The following is a 20,748-nucleotide window of genomic DNA, read 5'->3' on the forward strand; positions in this document are numbered from 1 at the left end:
CACTTCTGCTTCTCTGATGTAAATTTGTAATTATGTCAGGTTATATGACAGTCAGAGGGCCGTTCATTTGGTGTGGGCTGCAGGGGCATGCCAGCCCAGTTGGGTGTGTTTGTGTGTGTAAGAGAGAGAATGTGAGGTATGCACAGCGCTTGCAGAGTGGGCCGCACTACTAAAAATTGGCTGGCCCACTGCATTGCAGCAAGTGTTGCGATGATAAGATAGCTTTTCCCGACCTGCCTTGTGACACAGTGACACCTTTGGTTATGCATGAGATTACTGATGGAGAGTGAGAGGACTCCTCTGTTGAACACACCCATCAGTCCAACCGGACTGTTTGGTGACGCAGTGTACTTGGCGGCCGAGACCTTCCGTCAAATTGAAAAGGACAAGAGGGAGCTTTCCCAGCACCTCCCCCTCGCCTGGAGGCCTTCTCCTGCCTCCTCCTCTTAAACGGCGCAGCACACCTCTATGGCCCATCCTGGGGCCTCGGCGAGATGACGCTAGACATCAGACTGCGGCGTCTGAGACTGCTCCTGCTCCAAGAGCTGCGGCACCTCCAGCGCCTCCATCTCCTGCCCCGTGCTCCCACTCAGCACCAGTGCCTGCTCCTCACTTATCCATCCCCTGCACGACGGCGGCAAAGAGGAAACACCCATGACTAGCCGTGGAGACAGCTCAGGGCTACCATGCCTGCTCAGTCCACGTCTGTGTTTGTGTTTCTTGTAATAAAGCTATGGATGAATTGTTTTCACAAACAGACACATTTCCCTTCAGTCTCGTTCCCCTGGGGATGAGTTGTTCTCAGCAACATATTTATTAGTTTCCCAGGGAAACAAACAGCAGCCAATCAGAAACAGCTAGCAATTTAACACTCAAATTTTAATTTAACAACAGCCAATCAGAAATACCAAACAATAATCATTCTTATGAATTGTTCCAATGTACAACAAGCTGGCATTTATGTATCCTTCAGAGAAAAGAGCACTTTTAGAAGAAATACATTCTTCCACAGGTAATTCCAAAAAAAACGCCATGTGGGTGAAATTTTATAGAGCTGCGCCACAAGAAGCTGACAGAAACACTGAAGAGAAGGAGAGTTACAATACACCGTCTCGTTTAGTTGCAGTGGCGTAAACTGGTTTTAATGTTGCAGACCACAGTTTTTTGCAAGTAACCCCACAAGTTCACCTCAACACCCCTCTTTCCAAAATATTGTTTCAAGCACCCCCCGTCGTCCTTTGAACATCGCTTGGACAGTGGGCCGGTTGAGAAACTCTGCTGTAATATAATGTCCTGGTTGATATAGAGGTGAGGGGCCCTGCCTGTCATGCAGGGGACTGGGGTTCGGCTCCCTGCTGGGGAGCATTTGTTCTGATCACTGTGAGGTGAAGTTTAGAAACTTATTTTGTGACTTGCGATGCACCGGTTAGCTCTGTTACCTGGGCATCGCAGATCACATTGAAAATGACCAGCAGTGTTGGCGTAGAGAGGTCTGTCTCTAACACAAGCCCTGTAACGTTAGAATCTTTTTCTGAGTGTTCTTTGCTATCGTTCTCTTCCCTTAGGGGACAGAGTGGATGACAGAAGTTCCCTCAATGTACAACATACACACTGCCAGGTTAGATATACTCATAACTGAGGTAGCACATGCGAGCCTCTTTAAACTGAAGGACAGAAAACGCTGGGCAGTGCTTTCCTTTGGCAACCCGCAAGCTTCGCCAGGCTATTGCCCCTCCCATTCAGGGGGAACTGATTGACAGCGTAATTGAGCCTGTGTGTGCACGTGTATCTGCTTCTGGGACTAAGCCCTTCTCTGCACCATTGCTACTCAGCCACGGCCCAGTACTCTCCATGCTCCTTCCTGGAGTGCCCTCCATGAGCTTTGCCACAGTACCTAAATGTGTGATTGGTACACTTTTTTTTAGTGACTTTTTTAGTGTTATTAATGAGTAGCAAGATTCCAAATATCAAGTTAGTTATACTACGCACATGTTTTATACAACTACAAAAGTTGCAAAAAAAATCACCAAAATATTTGTGTCACAGTTTCACCTTCATATAAAAAGGGATATACAACCAATTTAGATGTGGCCTTATTTTATTGATTTTGTTAGAGAAATTAGTCAACACTTTTTTTTAGAGAAATGAGTCAACACACTCAAATATAAAACAAACGTTCTCCAAACTTGTTTTTTCTTTCTACACATTTATAAACAAACCTGTCGCTTGTCCTTCTTTGCTGCTTTGGTTGTCCATGAAGAATGTTTCTCCCTTTGTGTCCAGTATCAGCTTGCAGCTGCATTTGAGAAGTCAAGTGTGGTGTTTTAGCAATTTTAATATTTCTTACCTTCAAAGTCAGTCCCGCTCCATTCTTTATCACTACATTTTAGACTAATCTGATTTACCACTAATCCTAGCACACCAGTGTTATGTCAACTGTTCTACCTGAGATGTGAAAGAAAAAACATTCCTTTTTCAGTACAGTATTGGAGCCACCTATCGCAGATGATGTACATATTCAACTAATGCGGTAAAGCAATAAATGTGAAAATATTTGGCCATGCCCCTTAAAAAATGTCTATAGATAAATGGTAATTAACAAGTTATTCATTAAGTTAAACTCAATAACAAGGTGTTAACCAATTTCTAACTAGGTAGTGTTCATTGGAGTGTTATTCCCGCCAAATTATTCCTCCCCAAAGCCCACAATCCAGACAACCTAAGACTAATATTGTTTAATACATTTGCATGAAGAATGTTCTGTTTCACACAGCCACCAAACACTTGTTGATTTATTTCTTTTGACCTTTTTTAAAATTTTTTATTCGCATTCACCTTTCATGCAGCCTATACTTTTCATCCTTGCCAGCAGTATTGTGTAGGTCCCTGACCACACGCTATGAAAATGGGGTAAGTCCTGGCAATTAGCAAATGATAGAAATTCAAATAAAATTATGAACTGCACAAACCTAACATAGGTACTGTAGTTAAACGTTCAACTTACAAATAAGACCAGGCCCCGGGCCTTCCGTCAAGCAAGCTGTTATAAATACAGTCAATAGTCTGGTTAATTTGCTAGGTATGTATGTGTATAAATATTTCTATTTAACGTTTTACTAGGGTTAGTTATCTAGTTACAATGTGCTTAATATTGCTTTCTGTAAGTAACAACGGTACCCAGCAAGCTAGATAGCTGAAACACAAAACAACTCATTACCGAACGTACTACTAGCTAATACTGTAAGCTCTTAGTCGACTCTTACCTTGATTTGTAGAAACAAAATGACTTGGACTGCCTTGAACTGTTGTTGCGTTTTCAGTAGCCATTTCCATGGCTTGGTGAGTTGAATAGAAATTGCTGGAATGCATTCTCAATGCTTTATTGAAATGTTAGACTTTGATTACAACCACCAGTAAAACACAACTGCGAAATAAAACATTCTCATGAGTTTAAAAAAGAAGCGGGGTTGTAGTGAATTCCAATCCTCTTATTTTCCCTAGTCATTGAAAATCGTCACACCCTCTCTCCTGTTTTCTTCGCCAGATTGGGTTATTTAGTTTTCCATCAATACGCCCTCCTACTTCCATTAATTTGATTGGCCATTGAAACATATTGTCTGTGCCGAGACTGTCCAGTTTTGAGCCATAATCGGAAAACAGTGTGTCAACTCTGCTCTTTTATTTATTTAACACCTTAAGCGTAATTTGCTCTAACGGACTTGAGTCCACTGAAATGACACGAGTCAAGTCACTATAATCTCAAAGCACAATTCAAATGATCGCCAACAGAGAAACTGACCAATGCAGCAGTGTGCACAAAGTGCAAAGAGGTTTGTGGACACAAGCTGAGACAAAAGCAGAGAGGAAATCAATAGAGACTGAAAAGAGTGAGAATGACCAACTGACCAGTGTTTCATTTGCAATCTGATATTATTTGCATTCCCCAAAGCTGTTTGTCATATCAAATGAAGATAGAGAGGATCTGCATAGGGTTTTCACATTAATATATCCATTGAGAAACCAAACATTTGCACACCTGTAGATCGACTGTGTGTTGGAGAAGACCAAAGGTTGATTCAAGTAAACAAAATAACTCCCGTTTCAGAACTACATTGTTTCAGAACCAGCTTTAGGTTGTGCTGAGTGTAAACTGTTGAAATCTTGGTACCAAAACGTAAATTCTTATTGCATGTTACTCAGACTGTGTGCGGGAGTTATTTTGTTTACATTTTTATATTCAAACAAGGATCTAACCATTGTTTAGCTGACATTGTTTCTTGAAATTTGCAATATAACATCAAACTTGTTGTGAATCTGAGTCCTCAACCAGCCTTTTAACAAAGGCTTTTATTCAATGACTCCTTTGTTATTTTATTTTTCCTTTGTTGTCTTGGTAAACAGCCACACACTTGAAAACAATGAAAATATTATTTTGGAACAACTTTTGTTGCACTTTAAAAATGATTTTCAAACCATATAATGTACTAAATATTATATTATATACAAGTATATGTCACCACCTAGGGTTACACTAGACTAGAGAACTAAATCTGGTTCTATTCTGGATTTTGCCACACAGACCAATAATTCACTCAGAACAATTTATTAATAAATATATAAAAAGTTACTCAAAAAATGGTGAACAAAGTCTGTATCCACAATAGTTAAAACATTCTTAAAACGGACATCCGGGATTCCAGGGTCAAAGAGGCAGAGCTGTAGACGTCGGTACGGTCTCTTTAAGGGTGGGCACAAACTAGCAGAGTACAAAGTTGGGCTCGCTTACTGAAGTCGCAGTCTTCCGTCTTGCGTCGCCAGTCTCTCTTGACGGGGGAGAGAAGAGAGGAAGAGAGAGCACCCCAGATCGGCCTTTTACAAGACTTGATTTGACAGAGCGCATAAAACAGGTACTCGCCTGATGTCCAACAAATCGCTATTTGTGTGATCTCCAGCGATCTACTGGCTGTACCCCGCAGGTAGTGGGTTTCTCTGGTTTGGGTTGGCCCGTTCCCTCTGTCGTTCGTTCTCCCCCTCTTCCATCGCTAGGATTTCAAATATCCTTTTATTCGCTGCTTGGCCAATCATTGCAGCAGTCTCATTAGCTGCGTTAGTTGAAGGCAGATGTGGATCAAGCGGAGTGGGCGTGGCAAACCAAGAGCTGTCAAAACTGCAACAAAAACAAAGTCCATGCCACCAAAACAAAACACATGCGTACGAACCCAAAACAACTCATATGACCAACCCATACACACAATACCATGCCGCCAAACTAAAACAATTTACACATTAAAACACTGCAAATTATTATAACAACAAACACTAACTCATAAATACTAGACAAAAGTTGAGTAATTAATTAATGGAAAATGAATCAAAGTGTAGTCTTAGTTCCTTCAGTGACATATACAACATTTAAAAATAACTGGGTCCATTTACAATCAATGAACTATTTCTATACTTTTTGTCCAAAAGTACAACACTTTAAGTATACTGCTTTTTAACTTTAGGTTGCCTGCTGAGTGTAAACTGTTGAAATTAGAAATCGGACAAAAGACAAGTGTTAAGAACTAATTTGAAAATGCAAAGTTTGAGGAGTTTCCAGAAATATCAAGAGCTGACTTTTTACGACTGGTTAAAATAATTTTATATCTCAACTTCTCTGTACTGGCATTTTACCTGTCACCATTACAAAGATCTTTACTTGTACTGTATGGACACACTCTGAAACAGGGCTTTTCATGCAGTGTATGCAGTCGAGGAGGACAGACGTTTTCTCTGCCTTTTTTCGTTTCGATACCAGTGAGTCTGTGCCAGCTTCCCTACTGCACCCCTCAGAAGAGGAAACGTCACAGAAAACGAGGTAAACGAGGTGGTGTATTGGCTAGGAAACCACTGGACATCGTCCCTGCTGCAACCCATTCATCTCTCTGAGATACGCCTGCCTCGTACGTATTCTTGCAGATTTGGCACATACAGCGCCGTATTTGCCGGTTAAACCTCTCGTTTGTAAGGAAGGAATCAACTGCTGTAACTTTCATTCGTTGGGTTACAATCCCATTCCGAAGAAAACTGTTTCATGCCATTTGGAAGAATCCAGCTCCATGGCAGATCAGACCTAGTGATGCGCTCTGCTGTTTTAATCACCCTCTGAAGTGCACTACGGTCGAGGGCGGTGCAGCTGCCATACCAGTCGGTGACACAGCCGGACAGGATACTCTCGATAGTGCATATGTAGAAGTTGGAGAGTATCCTGGAATCATGCTCATCTGCCAATCATATCATGCACACCTGTCATTTTACATCTCACTGTGGTTGTACAGTTGTATAGTTATTATTATTGATGAAAGATTTTCTATTGGGTTCAGGTCTGGAGACTGGCTAGGCCACTCCAGGACCTTTGGATTCTTCTTACGGAGCCACTCCTTAGTTGCCCTGGCTGTGTGTTTCGGGGTCGTTGTCATGCTGGAAGAGCCAGCCACGACCCATCTTAAATGCTCTTACTGAGTGAAGGAGGTTGTTGGCTAAGATCTCGCGATACATGGCCCCATCCATCCTCCCCGCAATACGGTGCAGTCATCCTGTCCCCTTTGCAGAAAAGCATCCCCAAACAATGATGTTTCCACCTCCATGTATCATGGGTGGGATGGTGTTCTTGGGGTTGTACTCATCCTTCTTCTTCCTCCAAACACGGCGAGTGGAGTTTAGACCAAAAAGCTCTACTTGTGTCTCATCAGACCACATGACCTTCACCCATTCCTCCTCTGGATCATCCAAATGGTCATTGGCAAACTTCAGACGGGCCTGGACATACGCTGGCTTGAAAAGGGGGACCTTGCGTGTGCTGCAGGATTTTAATCCATGACCGTGTAGTGTGTTACTAATGGTTTTCTTTGAGACTGTGGTCCCAGCTCTCTTCAGGTCATTGACCAGGTCCTGCCGAGTAGTTCTGGGCTGATCCCTCACCTTCCTCATGATAATTGATGCCCCACGAGGTGAGATCTTGCATGGAGCCCCAGACCGAGGGAGATTGACGTCACCTTGAACTTCTTCCATTTTCGAATAATTGCCCCAACAGTTGTTGCCTTCTCACCAAGCTGCTTGCCTATTGTCCTGTAGCCCATCCCAGCCTTGTGCAGGTCTACCATTTTATCTCTGATGTCCTTACACAGCTCTCTGGTCTTGGCCATTGTGGAATTTTGGAGTCTGTTTGAACTCGTTACCTGTATAAAAGACACCTGTCCACACACTCAATCAAACAGGTGCAGTTAATACAGGTAATGAGTGGAGAACAGGAGGGCTACTTAAAGAAAAACTAACAGGTCTGTGAGAGCCGGAATTCTTACTGGTTGGTAGGTAATCAAATACTTATGTCATGCAATAAAATGCTAATTAATTATTAAAAAATTACACAATGTGATTTTCTGGGTTTTTGTTTTAGATTCCGTCTCTCACAGTTGAAATGTACCTATGAAAAAAATTACAGACCTCTACATGCTTTGTAAGTAGGAAAACCTGCAAAATCGGCAGGTTGCTTAAGCACTATTTTGAAAACTGGGCTTATTTTGTCAAAGCACTGCACGCAATTCACACAAACGAGGAGCAGAACACCTGTTTTTTTGCAATTTGAAACACTTAATTCAGAATTACACAACCATTTATATAAACCCAATTTGTATCACCATATGGCACACATGATTCATACGATCTGATTCTGTTTGAACCAGTTACACAATGCTATGCTCAATCTAAAACACTTATAACATTTCTACTTTTCTAATGTGTATATATAGTAGGGTTTGACTTAAAGAAAAACTAACAGGTCTGTGAGAGCCGGAATTCTTACTGGTTGGTAGGTGATGGGGACACTGCCGTCCCCATGGACCTGGGGGTGGCTGCGTTAACGGGCAGAGGGTGTGGACAGCAATTGCAGAGAGCCTCTGAGAGGAGACAAGGCCATTCCACAGCAGCACCTTGTTCACTCTCCCCTGGGTCGAGAGGCGGCAGGCAAGACACTTCCGTATCACCCCAAGTAGCCCATGCTCGCTCATCTATAGCTTCCCATCTCACTCAATACACTGTTCCTGTTAGGTTTCCCAGGTTTCTGCAGGCTGCCCAGTGTAAGACGCTAGTAGATTCAGGCGCAGCTGTGAACTTCATGGATAGGTCTTTTGCCTTGTGCGCACGCATTCCCCTCAAGTTCCTCACCTGTCTTTTGTCTGTTAGAGCTTTAGAGAACCGTCCATTGGGGTCTGGTTTAGTCACAGAGAACACAGTTCCTCTCGCTATGATTACCAACGGTACACACACTGAAACATTGACTTTCCACGTTATAGAAACATGGCATGTTTCAGTAATAGTCTAATTAATTTGTTGAATGGTCAAGGAAATTGTTTGTATTACATTTGTAAGATCTGGAAGTATCGCCCATTCATCCATTGACGTCATTCATTCAGTGAGGGGTGGTACCAACTGAGTACCAATGCGTAGGCTTGTGACATGCAAAATCAGCATGGACCAGAAGGTTTCTCAAGTTTTTCCCCTGTTTGTACACAAAAAGAGGTGTAATGCACATTTTGCATTTTTCATATCACTTGATTTTGTGATCATATTTGAATCTTGATTCAAAGAGTGACGACTGTTTGGAGCAAGATCCACGTTAGTCAACTTATCAATTTAAGATGGCCTTTTCTTCTGTTTTGTAAAATGACCTGATGAAGGTCCATGGACCAAATTGTCGTTCCTATTAAATCTATATGTTATGGCAAGTGGCGTAGACAGTGTGCAGGAGTTTTTTTTCCAACTACAGTTCTAAGTGGTGCCTCCTTGTTTCAGGATGTTTAAATAATATTTATTATATTGTGCCTACTGGATGCTGCTCAGATTTATCAATCATTCACCAATTAACTTTAAGTTTATAAAATTCTGTTTATAGGTTAGAGATAGAGAAGACAGTGTGCAGAAGAAGCAGTGGAACTGATTTGAACTCCTGCTGCAGTGGCACATATGCACCTGAGGCAGTCGCTATATCACTAGACCATCCTAGCTCATATCATTGATCCATTCCAAAATTAGCTGATCAGACCTGCCAGAAAGCTAGAGAAATGCATGTATGAATTTAAAAAACGTACTGGATTCCAGAGATGGGGACAAGTCACACATGGTCAAGTCCAAGCAAGTCTCAAGTCTTCACCATCAAGTCTCGAGTCAAGTCTCAAGTCACAGTTCAGATAAATCAAGCAAGTCAAGTCAAGTCAAGGGTTCACCCTAAGCAAGTCAAGTCGAGTCCTTATAAGTTTCAAGTCAAGTCAAGTCACAGTACTAAAGAGATGAACACACACACACACACACACTGTCCTCTGTTTTTGACGTGCGCTCGGTGCGAAGCACGATTTCAAAATCAAATATTTTTCTCCTCCGCAATTTTTTGGGGGGACGAAGCGGAGGGATCTTAAATCTGCCTGAAGGGGTTGTATTCGCTATAACAACCACCTCGCTATACCTTATCCCGATTATTACATGGCTACCTACCAAATTTCAAAAGGAATTTATTGATTTAAAAACGATTGAATTGCTTCCTCTAAAGAAAAGAGTCCGTTCCGTCTCTGGTTAGAATCCTCCTGCGTCCATAGCAACGCGCTGTTTTTCATGGCAACGGTCTGTTCTCAAGAAATAACACGCATTCTGCACTGGAATTCAGCCAATCCATGTAATAAGGGCTAATAATGACAACCTTATAAACTAATTATTGTGACTGAAAAACTGCCAAATTCCCTTACATCTATTTACCAGACGTATTCAGTAATGATAATTTCTAACAAGAAAAAAATATATATAATATGCAACCAGATTATGACAAACAAAAGATGAATTCATTACATTAGTAACTTAATCGTTATAGATCAAAGTGAAACTGAATATAAAGAGATTACTTTCTTACCTTTCCTTGTGGTTCTTAAAATGACGAATGAAATTTGACGTTGTTGCATATTTTGCATCTGGCAAATCTTTTTTTATTCACACAGTCCAGTTCAAAGTCCTTGTGAACAAACGATACTAGTTGTGGAGCTCCACTAACGTTACTGTCTGCCATGTTTGGCGCGGTTTGAATTGTGCAGCGTTAAAGGCACATACGCTGATTAGTGGTGCTGATGTCACATATAAAATAATTGTATTGCTGTTTGTTTATTATAAGTTCAAGTCATTGTCGAGTCTTCCACTTCAAGTCAAGTCAAGTCTCAAGTAACTTGTTCTCAAGTTAAAGTCAAGTCAAGTCATTTTCATACTTTAATCAAGCAAGTCACAAGTCCTGAAAATGGTGACTCGAGTCAGACTCGAGTCAAGTCATGTGACTCGAGTCCCCCACCTCTGCTGGATTCCTCTGTGAGACTAGTCCTGGAAGCTATACAATTGAAGCTATAGAAATGCAGATATTATGTAAAAAAAATTAGGATACAAAATAATTCTTGATAGGACATGTATTTTAATTGATGTGAGAACCTTTTTCACAATTACAGCTGTGAAGCATTTTACATGTCATTTTACAAAATGTGCATCCATTGTTTGTGTCAGAATTGTTATAGCTGGGTACATATTGTAAAGGGTCATTGATAGCAATATTTAAACTTTGTATTAGATTTTTCATAATGAGACTGGACCACCCAGAAACAAAACACCTTCTGGAAAACCAATTGTTGTGCAATTGGCATCACAATATGTGTAATTGTCCCTAACCAAGCTTAGAATTGAGTGCCATTTTCCTCATACATTTCTACATAGACTTGGTTCCTTTCATATTTTTTGGGAATGGAATACCAATTATTTTCCAGCAAAGATATTGATAGTGTGTTATTTGTGTTTTGCAAATAACACATTATAACAAGTTTGATAAAAGCCAAATTAATATAAGAAAGTGAAATGTTTGCATTATTTTCAGAATTAACCCCTGAGTCTGACTCAACCTGTCTTGGTCTCTCTGGTATATGCACTGCAGGACTCGTTCCCGGCCCGTTTCAAGGCAGTGCATGTGACCCACCAGCCCTGGTACTTCACAACCACTTACAACGTTGTCAAACCATTCATGAAAAGCAAGCTGCTGGAGAGGGTAAGAGAGGGGAAGAAGAAATCCAACACTACTGTTGTTTGCTCCTTGGTGTTTAAGGCCGGGTGTCTCTGTAAAGCACTTTGTGACAACTGCTGTTGTAAAAAGGGCTTTGTAAATAAATTTGATTGATTGAAGAGGATAGGTAGAAATGATCTTGTTTGACAAAGCTTGTGCACTGTAGCTCATCTTTCCATAAGACATCATCATCAATGATCTTCATCAAAAGTTAAAGCCCTGTGATTTGTTTAATCATTATATATAACCTGGATATTTTTTTTTACACTGTTTATCAAGCTGTCTTTGTTTCTTTTTATACATTTTAATACATGACAAGAAATGAACCTACAACAAAGGGCCTTAAATAAAAAGTAGTCCTGTCGCTCAAAAGTCAAAAGTGGTCCTGTGGCTCCTAGTCAATCGGTGAGTTTGGGTTAAATTGACCAATCCAAATTAAAAACCTGAACACAATTTCTAATAATGTATCTATTTTTCAAATATAATGTAATAATGCCTTCTCCCTATCTAGACAGTCTTACTAATAAGTAACTTTCAGCAATTTAAAAACGACCAGAAAGTTTTAATACTCAGTACTCTGAATAGTACAATACCTTACTGTTCTGATTCGCTAAAGGAACAGGGGTTAAACTGGGCTGAGACATTTCTGACCTAATGTCTCATGGCATCTATGACATTATGTTTTGCATTTACAGTCAAGTGTTTCATGGCATGATAGCTTTTCTACAATAATTAAAATAATAAATAAATAGTCAAGTATGCAGTTTTACATTGAAATAATATTTGATGCACCAGAATCTTAACTTATTTCATAGTGGGGCAAATTGAACCATTGGTTCAACTTACCCCAGAACCTTTGGCCACAGCCACCGCTTTGGAAAAAAGTGCCCAGCAATTGAAGGCTAATCTTTTGCAAAACAATGCATATTTTATACAGTAGCAATTCACCAATATTTATAATAAATATTTTTATACCTGGATACATTTGCTTAATTTAACAGTCATTATACCAGACATGTCAAACAAATTATTTTACAATCAGAAACAGTATTTTACTATTTTTCTACTTACAAAAAAGGATTTCGACATGTAACAAAATATAGGATTAACACCAGTGTAGAACCTCCAGACCTTTGGAAATGAAATAATGACAACAAAGCAATATCAAAATCCAGATGTTTAATTTAACTCAATGAAGCCATGAAATGTTGATGACATTGTTGATCAATGCTGACTACATGCAACAAGACATTCAAAACATATATATCTCAACTAAGTAATACAAATTAATTCATGAAATTCCTTTTTGAAATTAGGAGATAAACAAATCTAATCTAGGCTATAATCTCTCTGAATGTATGAATTTTTGTTGATTATATTATCAAACAATGAAGATGATCCAGCTTCATGAAATGTATTGCACAAATGAAATATTAGTATAACAAAAAAAAGATATATTTGACTATGTTTCATAACTCTTTGATGGTAGGTTAGCTTTATGCAAATCGTTTTACCTGTATTGTGTCAAATAAACAAACATTATAATGGATAATCTATGAAGAATATAACTGTGGTGGATTTTCATTGAAAGAAAATTAAGAGCCTTATAAAATAATCGTTTTGAAATAATCATTGTTTCAAATTCTTAAACCTTAAATAAAAACCAATTGAATTCTTTAAGGCTAAATCTAAAACACCTGGTGGTTCTAGTATTAAAAGCTGATTAGGCATGTGACAGTACAATCATCAGTCTTGTAACAGGCACGTTGGCTCACCCATATCTCTCCTTGGGTTAATGTGGAGTAACTCACAGTAATTTCTCAACAGAAACCCACCGTAAATAAACAAATGTTCTGTTAACAATTATATAAATTTTATTCACCTATGAAAGTACTATAAGACAATAATGGGGAATCTGTGTGGGCTATTGGCCGTTTAACAATCCGAATGCCCTTTATGTAAAACACACTATGTTAAATACTTTGTTTGGGTCTACTTTGGCAAATTGTACTTTATCAAACAAATGTGGTGGGAAAAGTAATTTCTTCTTACTTTGAAGATTTGTACTGGGAAAAAACTGTTGCAGTCTTCAGGAAATATTTGTGTAGAAAAGTAGCAGCAATGAAGCAAAAAGTTGACTAATGTTTAATTGCTAAAAATCTGCAATTGGACTACATAAAAGTCAACTTATTTGTCCAAATTGACAGCTATATTTCCAGTCAAAATATTGTATTTCAATTTAAATAAATATGATTAAAGAAAAGGAAGAAGTGTGTTGGCCTATAATAAAATGTACATTCCCAAAAATAACATTTAATCTCTTATCTCAAATAAAAACAATTCTTAAAACATTTATTGCAACATGGCGAAGTGCAATAACATTTTTATTAATGGTATTATGGAGGAAATGCATGCGTTTTGAGTCAGGATAGACCAACATATTTGCTGCCTACAACATACAGTAGTTACGTTAGCCTTAACTGAAACTGTATACGGTTATATTGCGACTGTTTCTTGCATGGAAAAGTTCATCTTCAGTCTCGCTTGCAATTTCTCAATTCTTATGATTATTCCTAGGAAGTTAGTAGATACTAGTAAGCCTATTACTAGCTAATAAGCTGTTAAAACGGCCAGTGGCAAAAGCAATACTCCATAGACGTTATGGTGGAGGTAACCGTAATAAGAAACGTTAGTCAGTTTAACACCATCCTCAATGGAGTCTAGCGACTGCTGAAACGTGTAATGCCGTGGCGTAGTGGTTAAAGATAGTGCCTCTCATGTGGAAGACCTAAGTTCCAATCTATTGAGGACAACGTCATTTATTTATTATTTCTGGTAGATTCCACGACTCTCTCGTCTTTTCACTTGATTAAAAAGTTAGTTATCACCTTTATTATTTATAGGCTTGTCTGGTTTCTTGTTCAATAACAGCAGTTTCAGGCCGGTGTTGACGTTCTCACAGATGCCCCGTTTCTATAAAAAAATAAATAAATGTCCCGGCTGCAGGGCACGCTAACCTGCTTCAGTATTTCCGTATAACAACAGTTAGTGGAGTTATGTAACTCCAGTTCTTTTAGTGGAGCAGGGCCCCATAGTAGGAGCTCTGCTCATATTGGTTTATCCTTGCTGCACTTGTGCTGCTCAGCCTGAGAATTCTGAATGTATGCACTCAGGGCAGCAGTGCATATATTAGGAGAGGCATCCTGACTTTTGTCTCCCTCCTGGACTCTGCTGAGGGCCTAATCCCACTAAGCTCCACTCATAGAAACAGAGTAATAATACTCCGGTAAGCATTGTTCTATTGGTTTTGGGTGGAGCTAAGTGCTGCCGAAATGTACCTATCCTGAATACACAAAGGCAAATCAGGTTAAGTCCGGCTAACACCGAGCATGGCCATATCCCACTAAGGAATGCACACAGTGGCATCAATCGTGTCACGGCACCTCTCTGCTTATCAAATGTAATATTTGATAAAAGGGGAATGCATCGACCAAGATGTTGCTTCGCAAATATCCTCGACTACGACACCGTAAAACACAGCAGCTGAGGCAGCCACATGAGTGGACCTCAAAAGGCAAGATACATCCTGCTACCTCATAGCTTGATCGCTTCCGTAAGCCACAAGCCAGCATCTGTTTAGACAGTGCTGAAATGCTGTAACAGAGAGACAGTTGAGGTGTCAATCTCATATCAGCCGTTTGTGCCACATAGTATGCAAAAGCACAGCCGATGGAGACACTCCTCTCAACATTCACTACTTCTCTCTACATCAAAAATGAGAAAGCCCACAACTCTAACATGCACAATCCATCAAAACCTGCTTAAATCACCATTGATTGAGAAACAGTTCTCACAAGTGAACAGAGTTCACAGATCACTCACTTGCTTAGCTAATGACAGCATGAGCAGAAGAGCTGTTTTCACTGACAACATTTTCAATAAAATCCCATCAATAGGCTCAAATGGCTCCTCACACATCGCATCAAGCACCAAAGACAAATCCCATTGGGGAAATCATGGACCACAAGGTCTCAACCAGCAAATTCCCAAGAAAAAATACCTAAGCTCCTTCCCAACATAGAGGCTCTAGCACAGCCCTTGGAATGTATGCAGAGCAAGCACCTGCCTGAATGGGATCCTCTTGAACTCGTAGACCAATGTATGATAGGAGAAGCGGAGAAACTTCCTGTGACACAAGACCACATGAAAGTATGCATCCTTTAGGTCTATGCACTTGTGACATTTATTTGGGGGGCTGAACGCATTTTAACAATTGCTACATTTACCTACAGTATGAAACACATATTAGCCCCTTTTATCTGGAGAGCTGCAGGGTGTGGAGGCATTTGGTCCAACATTGTATCACACCTAAGTTTTTCGAGGTATTGTACTTTTAGGCTGAAATGCAGTTGGAATGGGGTTCAGGTGGGGGTCTGTAAACATTAGCTTTCCTTATGGATAGTTAATTAAATTATTCCCAAGTTGAATTTAATGTTTAAAACAGGTTACTTGATTTGGAAATGGCATAAAGTAGTCAAGGTTGCTAGGGATGTTCTACAAGCATCCCAATCAGGGAAGATAATTAGGGGAGAACTGTCATTTATGCAGAGCACACAAAATGTTCCTTACTGGAATATGCTTTGGTAGAAACACAACTGGTGACAACATTAGGCTAATGTTTAGCTTAGATAAGTAAAAACAATAAATAATGACAGCTTACCAATCTACAAGCAAGGTGTTAGCAGGTGGATTCACGCAACATAAAGTCTCAGCAAGGAGAGCTATTCCAATTTTCACGCATCCATTGAACTAATGGATGTGTAACCTACTAATATATTTTTAGGCAGATCAATAAAGTTACGGTAAACAGTATGGGCAGGCAAATAGCCTAATGCAATCCTGTTAGCTACCAAATAGGTCAAGCACTAACTGTTGACGCTCTGAGGCTAACATTTTTTAATGTGTTTAAAGTCAACAAAATAATTGTCGGCATTAAGCTCAGTATTTTAAATTAATTGCACATATTAATGCATTGACTTCGACAGCCCAAATAAAACATTTATTGATAAATTACATTCATTTTGGTCACATCTTGCTACAATGAGAATACATTTTTTAACCTTGACTTTTCTGCTTCCCCTCTTCTATATGTTATTAATCCCTTGTCAGACTGTCTCTCCGATGTAAACTTATATCAGGTTAAACATCAGGTTAAACATTCCGACCACTAACATTCCTGCTGGTCATATAAGAGCACAGCAGTTCAGTTTTACGGGCTTTACTTCAGAATCAGAACACACAGTGTCCTAACACGCCACAGTCAAAACCGAGAACACAGAACGTGAAAGCAGACCCTCAGCTTGAACGATCAGTCCCCTAAGGGGACTGATTGTTCAACAGTTTCAATGGAAATAGGCTCTTTGAGAGGAAGTATTGAGGAAATTCAATCTAGCATTAACTAAAAGAGATGCCTGCTCCCTAACCCAGGGGCAGGAGTCACAGTTCTCTCCACCTCTTCCAGTCTGTCCCATCCCTTTTTACCTTAGCAGTTGTCACAAAGTACATTTACAAAACAGCCTGAAACCACAAAGAGCAAGCAACAACAGGGTTGATGAAGAGTGGCTAGGAAAAACTCCCTAAAAAAGGTTGAAACTTAGGAACCCATAATGAAGTAACTGCATATGGGCATATGAGTCTATAAAACATAATCAAAGTTAGAAGCATGTCGAGATGGACAAGGACAGTAATAATCGGGTAGGTATCATCAGCTACTTGATATGCAACACAACCAGGAGGACTTTGGACAGGGACAGCTACGAGTCATTTGAGCCAAGTAGTCCTGAGGGGTGGTCCAAGACTTTTGTCCATGTCTTCTTGAGTTTAAATGGAGCAGGAAATTAAAAAAATTAAGATTTACAAAGGGGAAGGAGAACTGACCCTACTCCCCCAGCACTATAATATAGCAGCATAAAACCTTAGGGCTGAGACAGGAGGTTTCAGTGATTCCAGAAATGAATTCCGGGTGATAGCCCAAATAGACCATACAGTGGTTGTGGGTCTTCCAGAACAAGAGACTTGCAATGGCAAGAGATGGAGAATTCCATTGACATTATTTCTTCAAAGCAGAATCTTCCAAACACTAGAGTCGGCTGAAGTAAAAGGGAGGAAGAATGCCGGGATTGCGCAACTAATATATGCATTGCTGCACTCTCATTGGCTGTTGCTGAGTGCATACATTGTAATTCTCAGGCTGATTTGCACAAGTGCGGCAAGGATAAACCCAGAGGAGCAGAACTCCCCCTATGGGGAGGAAAATAGAATGATGCATGCCATGTCACTGACACACCCTCCTTGGCACTGGAATTAGATGAGATTAGATCTTCAGAATCTTTAAAAGATCTTAAAATGTAGATAAGAATTATGGTCATGTTTAGTGATTATCAAAAACACACAGCCTAGAAATAAGAATTTCTGCAGTATTTGTTTTTAACTGGTTTTGTACAGATACCACGTAGTAATACTATATGTGTTATGCCTCAATAGAACCTTTTCTTTCCTGAGATATTAATCTGTCACACCTCATCTCTGGCAGGTATTTGTTCATGGTGATGAGCTAGATGTCTACTTAAAGGACTTTGACGCCGACTTCCTGCCTGTAGACTTCGACGGGAAAGCCCCCATTGCTGACTACAAGGCCATAGCTACTAAGCTTTTTGGGTCAGAGGATACAGCGCTCTAACTCTTATATTGTTTCCTAACAACACAATGGCTGTATATAGGCAGCAACCCATTCCAAAACCTACAACAGCTGGCACCTTACCCTGAAAAGTTAAAACTGACTATATGGGAGTTTCTATCATGACGCATATAGGGATATTCTGTTCCATCATTTCTTCCAGGGGGCATCAATATAAATGTCTTGAGTTAGGAGGCCAGCAGTTGATTTTGGACTGGGTTATAGAAATAAGCAATTAGGAATAAAAAAAAAGACAACATGGAGAGTAAAAGTACAGAATGTATTTGTAAGCACAGAAAAGTGTATCTCCTCCATATGCAGAAGTTGAACTTTCAAACAAGCAGTGGGTATTAGACAATCCCTAGTGTAAGAACATACAGAATAGCATTTGTTGATGGTGAGACAACTTAACCGCTTATTACTGTTTATTACTGTTTTCTTAGCCTTAAAGGGTATAATTTTTATTGTGCCTAGACTCATCCTGCAAAAAATAACATAGAATGTATATGGAATATATTGATAGAAGGACAATAGAGCTATGTATTTATATCAAACTAGTTAACTATGAAATAAGAAAACAAAATATCATAGATGGTCTGTGAAAAAGTCCAATTAAGTGATTGCAATTCCTGAACAAAGCCATTGCTTGAATGCCTTGTACTATGGCAATGAATGGTGTGCCTATCTTGGATTACATCTCTCTGTTACACCTGTTTCTTTAATTTATGGAATAGGTTCACTAATCCTGAATTTACCTAACAAACCCTTAAAGAAAAAAAATGGAATTAGATAATGTTGAAATATATTCTTGTTCTGTGGTAAAGACTATTGTCACCTGCTGAATATCCATTAGACTTGTTGTTAAAATATATTTTCAATAAAATATGTTTCAATATTGTATGTGTACTTTACATTGTGTCAATCTCAGATTGTTCTGAAATGGTTTATGTCTAATGCAACAAACCTCCATAAAACTAATTTGAATAAAATGGAAGATGACAACTGACTGTCAGTTGGCAACAGACAGTGTGGTGGGTGGCATCTCTAAAAAAATTCCCCAAAAAGATGCAAAATGTGTAGTTGTGAGAAATACAAATGATTGGTCAACATCATACAACTCCCCCTAAAACCCAAGTCAATCTAAACCTTAGATTTGTAGATTAACTGAGAGAACATTGGGAACATAGTATTGTAGCAACCTTGGTAGGGCCGCTACTCGCCCCTCCAAAAGAGATATCCCTATTTGGAGCAGTGGGTAGTGTGCCCACCAGGGGAGCCAAAGGTCACAGGTTCAAGACACTGCCCTGCCAGACACTACAGTATATATGAATAACAAGGATTTCAAACGCACTCATAGCATTGCCATATTGAAAGAAACAACACAGGGGTCTCTAAGTAGCGTCAATGGTCTAGTATCAGCTTTTGTATTTGAATCCTGGTGCCAGTTTACCAACCATGCCAGGGGGTCCAGTGGATGGATGCTGATGGGGCTGGCTTCTCTTGTTGTTCTTTAGGGACTCCTTGTGGTACGCTCAATTAAAACTTGCTGAAAGGTTATTCCGGATTTTAGAGGCTCAGCTGGCATTAACCACATCCTCAGGACCAGTTTGATTGGGACCTTCATATATCACTTATCCTCTTGGCTTGCCATAGTGCAGTTCAGGAATAGACAGGTAAAACTCCTGCCCTTTTGAGATTGGGAAGACAACTGAGGACCCCACCAAAATGACCTTATGGGCTGCCACATGTTGCACCAGATATCACAGCTGGACCAGAATATGCTCATCAGTTAGAGGAAGGCTGGAGTTGTCCCATAACTTCACTTGCCATCAGACAGAAATTGCACGTATTCGTCAGAAAAGGGGCCATGATGCACCCCTTTTAAAAAGGACATCTTTAAAATCAAACTGAAGATGAATGTTCCTTTTTAGTTGATCATGTGGCACAACAACAAGGTGCATGTACTAGGCGCCAACCTTTTTTTCAGCCTGATTGATATAGGGATCTGATATTCATATTTTTTTCAGTAAATTGAATCGTTCATGTATGATATGACTGTAAAAAATGTACAATTGCAGCCGCATTTCTGAAAGGCTTCTGCTTGAAATCTGGCACAATGTCCTGCCAGCAGTATTATCAGATTGGTTATACATCACAAGTAAATACCCAATCAACACTGTACACCATATATGTGAGAGAGATGCATGGCTGAGACGAGAGGCTGTTGTCTCAAAGGTAAGAATCTAGATGTTGCTGAAGATTCAATAAATATCATAGTAATCTAGTGATGTTGCTAGCCCCCCCCAAAATAAATGTACATTATTAATTTAAATCAATATTTTTTTTCTCTGTCATTTTTATTGTCAAATGTGCAGAGAGCTGTGTAAGGACATCAGGGATACAATTGTAGACCTGCATAAGGCTGGGACTACAGGACAATCGGCAAGCAGCTTGGTGAGAAGGCAACAACTGTTGGGGCAATTACTATAAAATGGAAGAAGTTCAAGATGACGGTCAATCTCCCTCTGTCTGAGGCTCCATGAAAGATCTCACCTCGTGGGGCATCAATGGTCATGAGGAAGGTGAAGGATCAGCCCAGAACTACATGGCAGGACCTGGTCAATGACCTGAAGAGAGCTGGGACCACAATCTCAAAGAAAACCATAAGTAACACACTACACCGTCATGGATTAAAATCCTGCAGCACACGCAAGGTCCCCCTTTTCAAGGCAGCGTGTGTCCAGGCCCGTCTGAAGTTTGCCAATGACCATCTGGATGATCCAGAGGAGGAATGGGACAAGGTCATGTGGTCTGATGAGACACAAATAGAGCTTTTTGGTCTAAACTCCACTCGCCGTGGAGGGGAGGATGAATGGGGCCATGTATTGCGAGATCT

At 39.9% G+C, this 20,748-nt stretch overlaps 1 protein-coding gene across 4 annotated transcripts in view; it reads left to right on the forward strand.

Annotated features, from left to right (window-relative positions):
* rlbp1a (retinaldehyde binding protein 1a) overlaps positions 1-18,750 on the forward strand; it is a 40,488-nt gene extending 21,738 nt beyond the window's left edge. For 3 of the 4 annotated variants that reach the window (XM_010866283.5, XM_013131480.4, XM_010866284.5), the window contains 2 exons: positions 10,991-11,101; positions 17,709-18,750. In XM_010866283.5, the coding sequence (XP_010864585.1) occupies positions 10,991-11,101; positions 17,709-17,855 (258 nt within the window). In that variant the 3' untranslated portion in view covers positions 17,856-18,750. The remainder of the gene's footprint in view (positions 1-10,990; positions 11,102-17,708) is intronic. The other variant, XM_010866285.5, reaches the window with a different exon arrangement.
* Positions 18,751-20,748: the final 1,998 nt, after the last annotated feature.

The sequence above is a fragment of the Esox lucius genome, chromosome 2 (genome assembly GCF_011004845.1).
Source record: "Esox lucius isolate fEsoLuc1 chromosome 2, fEsoLuc1.pri, whole genome shotgun sequence".
Lineage (NCBI taxonomy): Eukaryota > Metazoa > Chordata > Actinopteri > Esociformes > Esocidae > Esox > Esox lucius.